We start from the raw sequence: 15,289 nt of genomic DNA, 5'->3' as shown, positions 1-15,289 counted from the left end.
GGTGTTGGAGGGGATGGATGGACAGGGGGGATGGATGGACAGGGGGGATGGATGGACAGGGGGAGTCAGTCTGGGGGCGTTGGGGGGATGGATGGACAGGGGAGAGAGGGGGAAACAGCCCAGGGGTGTTGGGGGGGATGGATGGACAGGGGAGAGTCAGTCTGGGGGTTTTGGGGGGATGGATGGACAGGAGGAGTCAGCCCTGCAGTGTTGGGGGGGTGGGTGGACAGGGGGAACAAGGGGGAGTCAGTCTGGGGGTGTTTGGGGGGGTGGGCGAACAGGGGAGAACAGGGGAGTCAGCCCGAGGGTGCTGGGGGGGATGGATGGACAGGGGGAGTCAGTCTGGGGGTCCTGGATGGACATTGGGGGTCAGTCTGGGGGTGCTGGGCAGGCTGGATGGACACAGGACAGTGGGGGGGATCAGCCCGGGGGTCTGGGGGGGCTACTGGACAGCACAGAGCACAGGGGTCAGCTCAGGGGTCTGGGGGGCCTGGATGGACATGGGGGGTCAGCCCAGGGGTCTGGCTGGCTGCCTGTGGGGTGGAGATGGCACAGGGTGGGTTGGTGGGCACAGCAGTGCCTGGCACAGGGCTGAGCATCACCTGCTGTGGGGTTGGGCACTGGTACAGGGCTGGGCATCACCTGCTGTGGGGCTGGGCACTGGTTTGGGGTCAAGCATCAGGGCAGGGCTTGAGCATCACCTGGCAGGAGGTTGAGCCTTGCCTGGTGTGGGGTTGGGCACTGGTACAGGGCTGAGAATCAACTGCTGTGGGGTCAAGCAGCCCCTGGTGTGGGGCTGAGCATGAGGACAGGCCAAGCATCATATGGGACTGGGGCTGAGCACATCCCAGTACAGGACTGAGCACCTCCCAGTATGGGATTAAGCATCTCCCAGTATGGGATTGAGCACTGGTAAGGGGCTGAGCACTGGTAAGGGGCTGAGCACTGGTAAGGGTCAAGCATCATCCAATATGGAGCTGAACATCACCCAGGATGGGGTCAAGCATCACTACAGGGCTGAGCATCATCCAGTGCAGGGCTGGGTATGGGTAAGGGGGTCTGAGCAGGGTTGGGGGGGTCACACATTGCCTGGGACAGGGTCTGAGCAGGGCTGGGGGGGTCACACATTGCCCAGCCCAGGTCCAGCTGGCTCCTGCAGGGCCAGCACAGCCCCAGTTTGCTGGAGCCAGGGAAGGGCAGTTGGAGCAGAAGGAGCCAGGGAAGGGCAGTTGCAGCAGCCAGGCCTGGGAAGGGCAGTTGCAGCAGCCGGGCCCGGGGCCAGCCGCTGGAGGTTTGCCACTGCTGCTTCCTGGAGGAAAAAACCCAGGCCCGAAGCGCATGGTGAGGGAGAGAGGAGCCCCTCCTGCCCCCACAAGGGACTTGCTTCACCCTGCCCTTGATCCAGCCCCATCCCTCTCTCCTCTCCTGTATGGAACACCCTGATCCAGACCTCGTTGAGCCCCTAAAAAACCCTAAACCTCCAGGGAAGGATGGAAGCCCCCACCAAGGTCGTGCCCACCTCCGAGGGGTGGCCTGGATGGAACCCCAGGGGATGCAGCGGCACAGCAAGACTGGCCTTTGGAAATTCAAATTATTTCGTGTTATAAAACCCCCTCCTCCCCTCTCTCTCTCTCTCTCTCTGTGCCTTTCCTTCCTTATCGGAGCTGCCGCTGCTGCTCCTCCCCCTGTGACCGCGCAGGAACCAGGAAGCAGCAGGGAGCACAAACGGGTGGGAATGCAGGGGGTGGCCGGGAACACCCGGCTCGAACAGCCCTGGCTCGAACAGCCCCGGTTCGTCCTCCTGCCTCGCCCCAAAACCACCCCCACCCCGTTCCGGAACAGGGGCTGTTTTGTCCCCACCTGGCTCCCCCGTTTCCAGGCTCTCCGATGCAGGGAATGGGGAAGGGATTTGTTTTCCTGATGGGATGGTGAGAAATAATAAAATCGAGGGGACATCAAGCTCAGGGCAGGACATGTGACAGGGAACAGCAAGGCCGAGCCTGTCCCCATCCAGGCTTCTCCATGCCCAAACCCCGGGAGTGGGAAGAAGCAGGAGGCTGTGTTTTGCCTGGAATTGGGGGTTTTAGGGAAGCACCTTGTTTATAGGGGCTGGGAGACAGTGCCAGGCCCTTCCAGGAGCCGGCAGGGAGCAGGTCCCCATCCAAAACCCACGGAATGGGGGCGAGATGGAAAAGGGATGGGGTGGCACTGCCCCACGGGCCTCCTCCTGCCAAAAATCCCTGTGTGTCCCCCCATCTCCCCCTTGCCACCACTCCCAGTGGCACCAGCTGCCAGGCACCCCCTGGCACTTGAATATCCCTGAGCTGCTCCTGAGCACTCCAGGCCCCTGGATTCGGTGCAGGGGGTGTGGGAGCAGAACCCCGGGCCCCCGGAGCAGGGAGGTGCCGCGTGGCAGGGCCGGGGGAGCAGGGGAGGGAGGGTTGGCATCCTGCCCCCGCCATTATCTGCATTCCTCAGCTCTCCAACGTGGGCTGGGCGCGGCCCTGCCGAGGGGAAGGGGCAGGATGAGGCCTCCTGCCCCACGGTTTGGCCCCACCAGTTTCAGGGGGCAGCCCCGTGGACCCCCCAAAAGCACGAGGGGCTGGTCCTGGTAGCAAAGCAGCGGGCACTGGCACGGCTGGGAATGGCTGGGCAGGTAGGGAGCAGGCAGGGAGCAGGCAGGGAGCAGGCAAGGAAGGCTCCTGGGCCAGGCAGCCCACGCAGCCCCTCGGCAGGGCCGGGGGGACACTGGGGTGGGAGCAGGGTGGGACCCCCAGCCTGGCATGGCCACGGCAGCCGCGGAGCCCGGAGAGAGGAGGCGGCGTCGCGACGCTCGGACCGGAGTGAACCGGAGGAATCCAAACAATATCCCCTTTCTTTGGCGTTCCCGTGGCCCAGGGAAGGAGCAGGAACCCTGATTAGAAGCCAACGCCCCCGGGGAGCTGCACCAGGGGCTGCTGGGGGCACGGTGTGCCAAGGACACCGACGGCACGGGGTCCAACCTCCTTCCAACCCAACCACCGACGCTCCGGACACCCCATAGAGCCACTTCCACACGGCTCTGGCCTCGGCCACCACGCAGAGGTGAAGAGCTGCAGCTCTGTTCCACCAACCACGTCCCTTGGCCTCCTCAGAATCCCAGCTCTGGCCAGGTTTCCAGCAGAGCTGGGCTGTTGAGGACAGAGGGACGGTGTGGCACTGCCTGTCAGGTTGGGCCCCTTGAGATATCTCGAGTGTCAGACACCCAAACTGCTCCTCTCCCTGGAAAGCTCCGGCCTTCCTACCCAGCTTGGGTGTTTAAGATGGAAATGAGTGGAACAGGAGAGATAAATTCACCTGAGAGGGAAAAGGGCCGAGCTGGTTTTGTGGGAGAGCCCCCCGTGCTCCAGGGGCAAGGGTAAAGCCTGTTTTCTGGGAGAGCCAAGTCAAGGGCAGAGCTGTGGGAGAGTCCCCTGTGCTCGAGGGGCAAGGGAGAGTCAGATTTGTGGGAGAGTCCCCTGGGCTCCCAGGTCAAGGGCAGAGCTGGATTTGTGGGAGAGCCCCTTGTGTTCCCAAGCCAAGGGAAGAGCCGGATTTGTGGGAGAGCCCCTTGTGCTCCCAAGCCAAGGGAAGAGCTGGATTTGTGGAAGAGCCCTCCATGCTCCCAAGCCAAGGGTAGAGCCAGATTTGTGGGACAGCCCCCGTTTCCCCCCCAGCCCGTACCTGGTGAATCGGACGTTGCAGATGTTGCACTCGTAGGGCTTCTCCCCGGTGTGGGTGCGGATGTGGCGCGGCAGCTTCCCGGCGCCCTGGATCACCTTCTCGCAGATGGGGCACTTCTGGAATGCTTTGGCCCTGATCTTCTTCTCCTTCTGGGACCAGGACGGGTAGACGTCGCCCTCGTTCGAACTGCCGAAGTATTTCAAGTAATAATCCATGACCCCGTCGTCGTCCTTGCGGTCGTCGTCCCCGAGCTGCTGCCGCCCCACCGAGTTGATCATCTGCTGCAGGAGGGCGCTGGCGGCCAAGTCGTCCACCTCCCGCGCGTCGTCCTCCGTCTCCGCCCCGGCGGGGATGAAGCCGGGCGAGTCGCCGGCTTCCTGCGGGTCCAGAGGCCCCCGGGGGGTCCCCCCCTCCTCTTCTCCCGGCGTGGCCAAGCCACGGCTGCTGTAATGTCCGTTCTGGGAAGGTGAGAACATGCCGGCGGTGACCGGCTCCTCCTCCTCCCGGTCCAGCCACATGGCCGGGTTGCTGTCAGGGTCACAGTCACTTGCCTTTGGTCTTTCGGTTGGGGTGGCCTGCGAGTAGAAGTCCAGACCGTTGCAGTTCGACTCCTCCTCCTCCTCTTGGCCTCGGAAGTTCAGTCTCTGAAGGTCTCTCAACTCTGGGTTGGTCCACGGAAAGCTGCCTTGGTGGCCGTTGACGGGGTTGCTCTGGAAGAACTCCAGGTACTCTTTTGCTCTGAGATGGTTCCTCTGATCAATTTGATCTACTGTATCCATCTGGTCATTTTTGGCCAGAATCTTCCTGTCCAGGAGATCCGTGCAGACATCCCTGACGGCCGGGATCTCCAGCAGAGTGGCCGCGTTGAGGATGTCGTTGACGTTCGAAGTGCTGACAGTGAGGGTCGCGGTGTAGGCGAACTCCAGCAGCGCCGACAGGGCGTCCGCACTCACAAAGTCTATCTCATACACGTTTTGCTGGTCCACCACTAACCCTGAGGTGAAGAGCTTCTTGAAGTACTGGCTGCACGCCGCCAGGACGGAGCGGTGGGTGGGGAACTCCTGGCCTTCCACCAGGATGACCACGTCGCACAGCAGCCCGTTGTTTCTCTGCTCGTTCAGGCTGCTCAGGATGTCGCTGCTGTGATCCGGGAACGGGATCCCTATGGGGCCGTCCACGCCACCCGCCATCTTCCACGCAAAAGGCTGCGGAGAAGGAGGGGAGGGCGGTGAGTCACGGCTGGGAGGCATCACACCCGTGGGAGAACTCCCGAGGAACGTGCCCGGCAGCGCCGGCCATGTGTGTCCCTCTCCATGTCCCTGGGACCTCTCCGTGTTCCCCGGACCTCTCTGTGTTCCCTGGACCTCTCTGTGTTCCCTGGACACCTCCATGTCCCCGAGATCTCTCCATGTTCCCTGGACCTCTCCATGTGCCCTAGACCTTTCCATATCCCCTAGGCCTCTCCATGTTCCCAGGACCTCTCTGTGTCCCCTCAATCTCTCCACATTCCCTGGACATCTCCATGTCCCTGAGATCTCTCCATGTTCCTTGGACATCTCCATATCTCCTAGACCTCTCCATGCCCCTGGACCTCTCCATGTGCCCTGAGCAGTTCCATATCCCCTGGACCTCTCCCTGTGCCCTAGACCTTTCCATATCCCCTGAACCTCTCCATGTGCCCTGAGCATTTCCATGCCCCTGGACCTCTCCATGTGCCCAGGCCCTCTCCATGTCCCTGAGCCTGCCATCCTGCCTGGCTTCCTCCTCCCCAGGTAAGGATGGGCCTGTGCTTACCTTCACTCCTGGAGGGAGGAGGAGAAGCAGAGCCCAGGAGCTCTCAAGTGGCAGAAGAGCTGAATTAACACCAGGCCAGGGCCAGCAAGGCTTGGCAAGGAGCAGGGATCATGTGGCCAGGAAGCACCTGGAGGTGCACCCGGCACCAGGATCCAGCAGGCTGAGCCTTGTCAGGGCATCCCAGCCCACCTCTGGGAGCATTTCCCAACCCCAGTCCTACTGGAAAAATCCCCCTGCTCACCCAGCCCAGCAGAACTGCTGACAGAGTGATGTCAGCACTGGGAACACCATTCCCACTGCTCATCCCTGGGATACACCTGGAGAGATGCAGGCAGGGAGTATCCTTTGGGAAGGGCCCAGCAGCCCCTGGGGACAGGGAGAGGGGAACAGCAACCACCCCAAACTGCTGCTGTGGGTGGTGGAGATGAAACCTTGGACCTCCATCTGCTGCACCTTCCTGGGAACAGGAGAAAAGGGAGGACTTTGGGATCACCCAGTGCCAGCACCAGGCCCAGATCTCGGAAGGTTTCACCAGAAGCAGCTGTTCCTCCCAAAGGACAAGAGAAATAAAGTCACTCCTGACTGATCCACTCGACTCCAAAGAACTGGAAAACCCAGAGGGAAGCAGGCAGCTCTGTTGGGAAGGGATTCCCTTTGCCAGGAGAGGGGCACTGGGGCCAAATGTGGGTTCACTGCCAGCCTGAACGAGCCCCTAATTCTCCCATGATCTCAAAAATCAGGGATAACATTTCCCACCTCTCCATCTCCAGCAGCAAATCCACGTGCTCCTTGCAGCAGCCCATAAACCAACATATCCCCCCCTGCTGCCCCCCCCAAGCACTGGGATCATCAGAAGCCAAGAATTCCATGCACAAATCGGGTCCCAAACCAGCCTGGCACAAAAGCCTGGAGTATCCAAGCCCCCAGTCTCCGGGTTTTCAGGGAAACTGAGGCACAGCAGGACGTGGCCTGTCCCACAGGACAGGGGGGATGTGGATGAGTCAGGACAGATCCAGAACAGGAGTCATTTATCCAGGAAGCAACTCCCAGCACCGGGTTCTAGCACGGAGCAGAAGATTGGGTTGCACAACTCCAGCTTCCCCCACCCACCCCCCTCCCACTCGGTAGTTTTCCATATTTACTTCTTTTTTTCAAAAGTTTCCTTAATCCCAGCAAATAAATTTATTTGCTGCACCTTCCTGTTTTCTACAAAGAAAAGGCGGGAGGGAGGCGGGGCTGAGGCTGAGGAACACACGGAGCAGGAAGAGATCCCTGGATATTCGACAACAGCCAGGGGTTCTGCTCCCAACAGGAATGGGATGGGGGTGAGGAAGAGGGAGGATCCAGGGGAGCTGGGCTGGATGTGCAGGGCAGGTACAAGTCCTGCCACCACGACCAAGCACCAAAAGTGGCTTCCTGAGGCACCTGGAGCAAGGGATCGACTCCAGAGCTGCCTCCTGGGCTTCCAGGATTTGACCTCTGAGCCCTTAATTTCAGGGATTTTTAAATCCCGGTTCTGGCAGGGAGGGAAAGGCTGTTTCCAAGTGCAGGACAGCTCCGAATTCGGGCTCCAGGTGTGACCTTGGGCAAGGTCACCTCATCCCAGAATCCCCAGGGGATCAGAGGGACCCCTCCTGCCTCCTGAGCTTCCAGGGGAGGTTTGTGCTGCCTCAGCCCCAGAGCTCCCGAAAACCCCCCCGCTCGGAGCCACCACACAGCACTCCCGGGAAAAGCAGATCCAACACCTCCCAGCCCCTAAAAATGACATTAAACCCTCCTCCCTCCCCTTCCCTTCTCCATGAGATGCTTTACAAAGGATTTCCCCCCCTCCCTCTCCCGGGAAGCATTTGGAAGCTTCAGGCCACGCTCCCTGGGCGGCCGCGCTCCGTCGGTGCGGATCCCGGCTCCGGGGGACCCAGGGGCCTTTGGGAGCCGCCAGGACATCCAGGGAAGGTCACCCCTCCCCAGCCTGGGGGCCGGGATAATCGGCTGGACAGTGTGGGAACGGCTGCAGGGTCATGAGACTGCCGAGGGCTGGCTTGGAGAGTTGTCCAATTTCTCCCCTCATTCTCCTCGCACAACACGCCCTTTGTGTCCCTCGGCCGCGGTGGCCGAGGACGTCGGGGGGCAAACGGGCTGTTCCGAGCCCCCCAGGAATGGATTTGGGGCCTGGGATGCTCCAGCCACATCCAGAGCCCTTAAAATCCCACCTTGTTCCCTTTCCAAGGGGCTGAACAGCCGGATTGTCAGAACCTGGGAATTACTAATGGGAGATGGAGTCTTCCACCTTATGGACCTGGAGCTTTTTTGGGGTCTTCCACCTTATGTTTCCATCCCTAAAAGCCCCAAATCCACTGTCTGCTCCCAGCAGGAGCCACGGGGCTCGACATCCCGTCGGGATGGGTGAAATCCACTTGGAAAAGCCCCTGAGGGCCAGGTGACAAGTGACAAAAGCCGCTGGCGCAGCCACCAGCTCGTCCCCTCCTTGGCAAGGAAAAGGTCTGAATGGGCCACCAAGGGGGAGCTTCAACTACTGACCTAAATTTCCCAGGCAGCTCCATTCTCTCCCTGCCCGCTCCGACCGCTCCCGAGGAGCTCCAACGGCGCTGTCCCAGACTGGGTGGCTCTGCAGGGCTCCAAGATGCCACATTTCACCCCAGAGCAGCTGCCTGGGAGAAGGTTGGGAACGGCCCTCGCATCCAACCGAGGGGGGAAACCGTCAACTTAAAATACAGCCCCGTGTGAAAGAGGGTTTGTCACGAGCCCGGAGCCCTCCGAGGGATTCATGGAGCTGATTTACGGACCTGGCGCGACACCACCCGCAGCCCCAGCCCTGCTCTGAGCTTCCCAAACCCCAACACAACGGAGCTCGGGCTGTTCCAGCTCCACAGGTCAGTCCAGCACACACACAGCCCCCATTCCAGGCGGGAAGATCTGCTTTGGATTGGGTGCTGAACGCTGCAGGAGCAAGGGAAGCTCCTCCGCCTCCCTGAGCCGCTGATTTCCCACCAGCACCGACCCCCGTCTGATGCTGCTCCTCAGCACCAAAACAGAATCCCAGGATCACTGAGGTTGGAAAAGACCTCCAGGATCATGGAGTCCAAGCTGTGACCCATCCCCACCTTGTTCCCCAACCCAGAGCACTGAAGGTCATATCCAGGGGTTCCTTGGACACCTCCAGGGATGAGGACTCCAAACCTCCCTGGGCACCCCCTGCCAACACCTGACTGACCTTTCCAGGAAGAAATTCCTCCTGATGTCCAACCTGAACCTCCCTGGCACAACATTCCCTCTTGTCCTGTTGTTCCCTGGGAGCAGAGCCCAACCCCTCTGGCTCCCCCCTCCTGTCAGGGAGTTACAGAGCCAGAAGGTCCCCCCTGAGCCTCCTTTTCTCCAGGCTGAGCCTTCCCCAGATCCCTCAGGAGTTCTCCAGCCCCTTCTCCAGCTCTGTTCCCTTCTCTGGAAACACTCCAGCCCCTCAAAGTCCTTCTTGCCATGATGGGCCCACAAATGAACACAGCCCTCACCACTGAAACGTTCATTTTCTCTCCTTCAACCCAACTCATCCACCGGCTCCTTCCAGACTGCAGAGGAGCAGCACTCCCCAAAACTCCTCCTCACCTCCCAGTCCCTTTCCTCCAGGAGCTCTGGAATTTTGGACATTTACATTCAAATGAGGCGACCACATTAAGATGGGATCAGGACCAGAAGCGCTGACAAAACACCTCTTAATTACCAGTTTTCCATGTAAAACCTCTGTGAGGTTTTTTTTTTTTCTTCCCCTCCTTTTGCTTCTTTGAGTTGAAAATTTTAGAGGGACACTGAGCAGCTCAGGGCTTGGAAAAACGAAGGGTTTGGGTGGGAGAGCTGGAGAGCTCAGTCACACCTCGAGAGCCGGGAAGAGCCAACGTTTTCTCCGCGGTCTTACCCGGAAAAGATCCCAAAAAAGTTTTCCAAAGGCAGAGGTGCCGCCCACTGCAGCAGACAGGTGAGAACTTGAGCAACAGCTCGCACCTGCTCGGGGCAGGAAGGGAAAATCAGCATCACCTTCCCTGTGGAGCACGAGGCAAAACGGATTTAGGGGACCCTACAAGGTTTCCTGGGATTGGTTGTGTGGAAAGCACGTGGATATTGAGCCTGTGAGAATGATGGAGAGGGACTGGGGGTCACCAGCATCCAAAGGATGTGGAGCTGCTGGAATGAGTCCAGAGGAGGCCACGGAGATGCTCCAAGGGCTGGAGCCCCTCTGCTCTGGAGCCAGGCTGGGAGAGCTGGGGGGGTTCACCTGGAGAAGGGAAGGATCCAGGGAGACCTCAGAGCCCCTTCCAGGGTCTAAAGGGGCTCCAGGAGAGCTGGAGAGGGTCTTGGGGCAAGGGATGGAGGGACAGGACAAGGGGAATGGCTTCCCAGTGCCAGAGGGAGGGTTAGATGGGATACTGGGATGGAATTCTTGGCTGTGAGGGTGGGGAGGGGCTGGGATGGAATTCCCAGAGAAGCTGTGGCTGCCCCATCCCTGGGAGCGTCCAAGGACAGGTTGGAGCAACCTGGGATAGAATTCCCAGAGAAGCTGTGGCTGCCCCATCCCTGGAAGTGTCCAAGGCCAGGTTGGAGCAACCTGGGACAGTGGGAGGTGTCCCTGCCCGTGGCAGGGGGTGGCACTGGATGGGCTTTAAGGTCCTTCCAACCCAAACCATCCTGGGATTCTGGGATATTCGGCCTCTTGCAGCTCGAGGTGCCCAAGGAAGGAGATCCCAAGTTCTCTGGGATTCCCTGGAGGAAAAACACGTGACCCAGGCAGGGCAGCCCCTGCAGCAGCACCGGGAAAGAACTATTAAAATAAATAAAATATAAATAAATCAATAAATAAATAAAAAATAAAGTTGGTGCTTTGCTGCCCAAGGCCTGAACATGATCCCCACCCACTGGAGGAACAGGAATTTATTCCCTACCAACAGCTCACCCCAATTCCAGCTCACACAACACCAATTTAAGGAGAGACCATCCCAGTCCCACTTTCCCTTCTCCCAGATACATCTGAAAGCCTGGATCCCTTTGGATAAATCGGCTCCCTGGCCACTCTGGGAGCACGAGGCACCATCTCTGCTGACACCAAGCTCTGCAACATCCCCGGGACAAGCCCGAGCAGGTCCTTCCTCTGCCCAGGATCCACCCAAAACTATGCAGAGGCCTCGGGAAACACACCTAGCACGGAGCAGCAGGAGAGGTGGGAAGATGGGAGGCAGCAGGAAATGAAGGAGGGTGGTTTTTTGCCTGCTCGAGAGAAGTCACTATTCCACGTGAAAATCCAACTGGCTCTCCCCCAGGAATGTGCTGCCGGAGGTTTAGGGCCCAGCTATCCCAAATTATGTGGACCTGGAAAACAGGTGGATGTTCCTAAGACTCTGAACTTTGACAGGAGGGAAACTGCATTGGGAAAAAAAAAATCGGGGGAAATTAGGAGAAAATAGGAATTAGGAGAAGATAGGAATTAATAGAAGATAGGAATTAAGAGAAGATAGGAATAAGGAGAAAATAGGAAATAAGAGAAGATAGGAAATAGGAGAAAATAGGAATTAGGAGAAAATAAAAGCCCACTGATTTTTATTTTTTTCTTATTAAATAATAAATCTAATAAAATTTAGATTTAAATAAATCGATTGAAATAAATCTAAATTTTCTGGAATGCGACAGAAGAAACTTTTGGTGCTGAGCAGGTAACTTTGGTGCTGTGCCACCCCTGGCAAAGGGTGAATTCCAGCCTTTTTCTATCCTGACTGGACATCCCATCTGGGGTAACATGACCAAGATCATGCAGCTCTTGAAGTGAAGAGATCAGAGCACAACCAGCATCCTGCAAATATCTCTGGGCTGCTCTGGACAATCCAGCTCTGTTTTCCAGCCCCTCCATCTCCTTTCTTCAGCTCTCAAACAGGGAAAAAGTGACCACAGCTGGAATTGCTGTGGATTTGGGACATGAAGGCTCAGCTTGGGAATGAGTGTGAGCACAGCAGGGGGGTTCAGGGTCACCCCCACACCAAAGCACTGCTCCAGAGGGGGGGTTGGTTTGTCCTGGTCCTTCCCAAGATTGGAGTATCCCACTTCTTGCAGACCCCTTTGGATACTGGAGTGCTGCTGGAAGGGCTCCAGGGAGACCTTGGAGCCCCTTCCAGGGCCTAAAGGGGCTCCAGGAGAGCTGGAGAGGGACTTGGGAAAAGGGATGGAGGGACAGGACACAGGGAATGGCTTCAAACTGAAAGAGGGGAAATTTAAAAGGGATATTGGGAAGGAATTCCTGCCTGGGAGGGTGGGGAGGCCCTGGCACAGGTTGGGCAGAGAAGCTGTGGCTGCCCCATCCCTGAAAGTGTCCAAGGCCGGGTTGGAGAAGGGAAGGATCCAGAGAGACCTTGGAGCCCCTTCCAGGGCATAAAGGGGCTCCAGGAGAGCTGGAGAGGGACTTGGAAAAAGGGATGAAAGGACAAGAAAAGGGGGAATGGTTTCCTCCTGCCAGAGGGAGGCTTAGATGGGATACTGGGATGGAATTCCTGGCTGTGAGGGTGGGGAGGGGCTGGGATGGAATTCCCAGAGAGAAGCTGTGGCTGCCCCATCCCTGGAAGTGTCCAAGGCCGGGTTGGAGCAACCTGGGCTAGTGGAAACTGTCCCTGCCCGTGGCAGGGGGTGGCACTGGATGGGCTTTAAGATCCCTTCCCACCCAACCATCCTGGGATGGTTCAGTGTCCCAAATTCAACGTGGAGCCGTGGGACGGCGTCTCCTCCACCCCCCATTTCAGCCCAACCCGACGGACTCGTGGCACTATCAGGTAACCAAAACAGTCGGGGCTTTCCTGCCCCTGCCAGGTCCAACCTGCCAGGGAGGTTTGCCTCTCCCTCCTCCTGCCTGCAAATATGGGCAGGAATATGGGAAGCACAGGAAGCTCCAGCACGGAGTTCATCGACTCCTGTTCTGGGACTGTTTCCCACCCAGCAGCTGCTTTGAGGAAAAGGGAATCTACCCCAAAATCTACCCCCTGGATACACCCAGCACTGATCCTGCAGCACGGAGCAACATATCCCTGCTGCTGGAATCACTGATGGGTTGGGTTGGAAGGGGCTTAAAGATCATCCAGGTCCACCCCCCTGACACGGGCAGGGACACCTCCCACTATCCCAGGTTGGTCCAAGCTGGCCTTGGACACTTCCAGGGATGGGGCAGCTACAGCTTCTCTGCCCAACCTGTGCCAAGGCCTCCTCACTCTCCCAGTCAAGAATTCCTTCCCAATATCCCTTTTAAATTCCCCCTCTTTCACTTTGAAGCCATTCCCTGTGTCCTGTCCTTCCAGCCCTTGTCCCAAGTCTCTCTCCAGCTCTCCTGGAGCCCCTTTAGACCCTGGAAGGAGCTCTAAGCTCCCCCTGGAGCCTTCTCTTCTCCAACCTGGCCTTGGACACTTCCAGGGATGGGGCAGCCACAGCTTCTCTGCCCAACCTGTGCCAGGGCCTCCCCACCCTCCCAGCCAAGAATTCCCTCCCAATATCCCATCTAAACTTCCCCTCTCTCAGTTTGAAGCCATTCTCCCTTGCCCTGTCACTCCAGGCCCTTGCAAAGAGAAGAGCCAAACCCTTCACAAACCACTTATTGACAGGACACTGATTTATTGTCCACCTGATACACTTGGGGACACTTGGCCAGGGCAGGACAGACGAAGATCTCACAGCACAGGGAAGGAGAATCCCACATCCTGCAACTGCTGCCAAGGGAACTCTGGTAGGAAGAGCGATTGCTCCCGGTGAAATCCGGATGGAGAGCTGGAACTGAGCACCCCAAGACACTCAACAGGCATCCCAGGAACTTAAATCACCTTTATTCTCCTTCATATTAATAAAGGAATAATAACAACCATCCCAGTTGCAGAGGCTCGGAGGGAGGGGCAGTGCCAGGACACGGCTTTGCCCGCGGTGCTCTGTTCTCCTGGCCCTGAGTTGGTCCAAGGGGTCGATGTGCAGAGCAAGGTCAGCCCTTCCCAGTCCTTCCCAGCAATTCCCAGCTCCCATCCAGCCATTTCCTCACTGGGGAATGGCTGCATCCTGTGCTCACTCACAGGAGCCTGCCCAGGGCCCATCTATTTGGCAGAGGATCGAAATTGGGTTGGGACAGCTGGGGGAAGGATTTGGGTGATGAAGCCCCAAACCCACGGCCTGTGGTGTCGTCTCATCCAAGGATCAGGACTGTGAGGGAACACCAAGCCTCTCCTCAAGGTGACCCAGTGCCCAGCAGCTCCTGGACAGACAGGTTTTGGCGGGAATTCAGCTGGAATTCTCCCTGTGAGCCGAGGCAAACCATGGGAGGGGGCTGAAGGCATTCCCAAAGGATCCATTTAAATGTTACTCCTCATCCCATTTATGATCTTCTCAGTATTCCAAGCTGCTCCCCCTCCCCTTCCAGCCCTTCAGAGAGAAGGAGAACTTCACCAGGACACCTTGGTGGTGACAGTGACCACTTGTGCCAACCAGAGCCACTGGAATGGGGCTCCCAAATCCCACTGGCAGCAGCAGGAAGGGATGGTGTGACCACGATGGAGCAGGGAGATGGTGACTACCCTGGATGTCTGGCATTCCTCATCGTGCCACAGGGAATTTTTAGGGATGCTGCTACAGAGCCACCAGGAAGAAAAAGGGCTTGTCACTCTTTTTTTCCCAAAACTGCTCCAATTCCAGTGTTTTCCACAGGTTGGCTCAGGGGAGGGGAGGACAAGCTGCCTGTGGAATTCTTCCAGTGGCATGGGCAGTGCAAGAACCAGGAATGAGCTCACACTCACCACCTTCAACCCCAAACCCACCCACTGAGGGACCCTCCAGCCCTCCCAGCCCCTTTTCTCTCCCTGCCTTCCCTGCTCAGCTCCGTCTGTCCATCCAAACTCTGACCTCTGAGCACACCCACGACACTGAGACCATTCCTGCTGCTCTCCCAGGGAATCAAACCACAACCAGCCAGGGAAAGCCACCTGCTGCAGAGCACAGGGCTCACTCCAACCCATCCCAAAGGTCTGGGAAGGGGGGAAAAGACTCTCCCAGGACAAGGTTTTCCATGCAACCCAACGGAGTCACGGCACGGCTCCCTCTCCGAGGCTGCTGGAATCCATTCCACAATCCAAGCAGGTGAGGAATGACCAAACATCACACTCTGTGACCCCACAGCTCCCTGGGATGTCTGTGACTGGGATGGGGTTTCCTTCCAGGGCACGGCTCACACGGGGAACTTGGGTTTGCGCCGCCGCGTCGACCGCCGGCAAAAAGCAGGACGTGGAGCCCGACGGCCACGGGGCCAAACAGCCCAGATCCCAACCAGGCACGGACCTTCCTGACCTGCCACCACCCCAGGGAGCAGCAGGGAACCCTCACCCCGCTGACAGGACGCACAGAAACTCCTCTTGTGTTGCAAGGCTCCCCCGAACTGGTTCCTCCACCCGGAGACCTCCTCGCCAATTTTCTCCTTTGTCATCAGAGCCCGTGTTTAATCCAGCAGGAATGTGCCTTATTTCGAGCTTGGGGAGTCCCAGGCCCACGGTCCACGTGTGTCCCTGCATGTGCAGGGGGGTGTTTGGGTGTGGGAAGCCCCCCCAGCAATGGTATTCTTGACGGGAAGGGCCACGGCACCACCAGGGCACAGAGGTCTCTGTGCTGGCACTGGCACCCACAGGGGCTTCTCTGCACCGAGACAAAACAGGTCACAATCCACTGAGGAGGCTGAGAGATGCCCAGAGACCCTCAATCCCTGCTCCAAACCCACCTCTGCTCCGAG

At 58.3% G+C, this 15,289-nt stretch overlaps 1 protein-coding gene across 1 annotated transcript in view; it reads right to left on the bottom strand.

Annotated features, from left to right (window-relative positions):
• ZBTB7A (zinc finger and BTB domain containing 7A) overlaps nt 1-15,289 on the bottom strand; it is a 32,683-nt gene that overhangs the window by 15,356 nt on the left and 2,038 nt on the right. Inside the window, exon 2 of the mRNA XM_027664200.1 lies at nt 3,703-4,907. Coding sequence (XP_027520001.1) covers nt 3,703-4,892 — 1,190 coding nt within the window. The 5' untranslated portion in view covers nt 4,893-4,907. The remainder of the gene's footprint in view (nt 1-3,702; nt 4,908-15,289) is intronic.

Source organism: Corapipo altera, unplaced genomic scaffold, assembly GCF_003945725.1.
Source record: "Corapipo altera isolate COAL_440 unplaced genomic scaffold, ASM394572v1 96, whole genome shotgun sequence".
Classification (NCBI taxonomy): domain Eukaryota; kingdom Metazoa; phylum Chordata; class Aves; order Passeriformes; family Pipridae; genus Corapipo; species Corapipo altera.
This window is presented reverse-complemented; position numbering and strand designations above follow the sequence as displayed.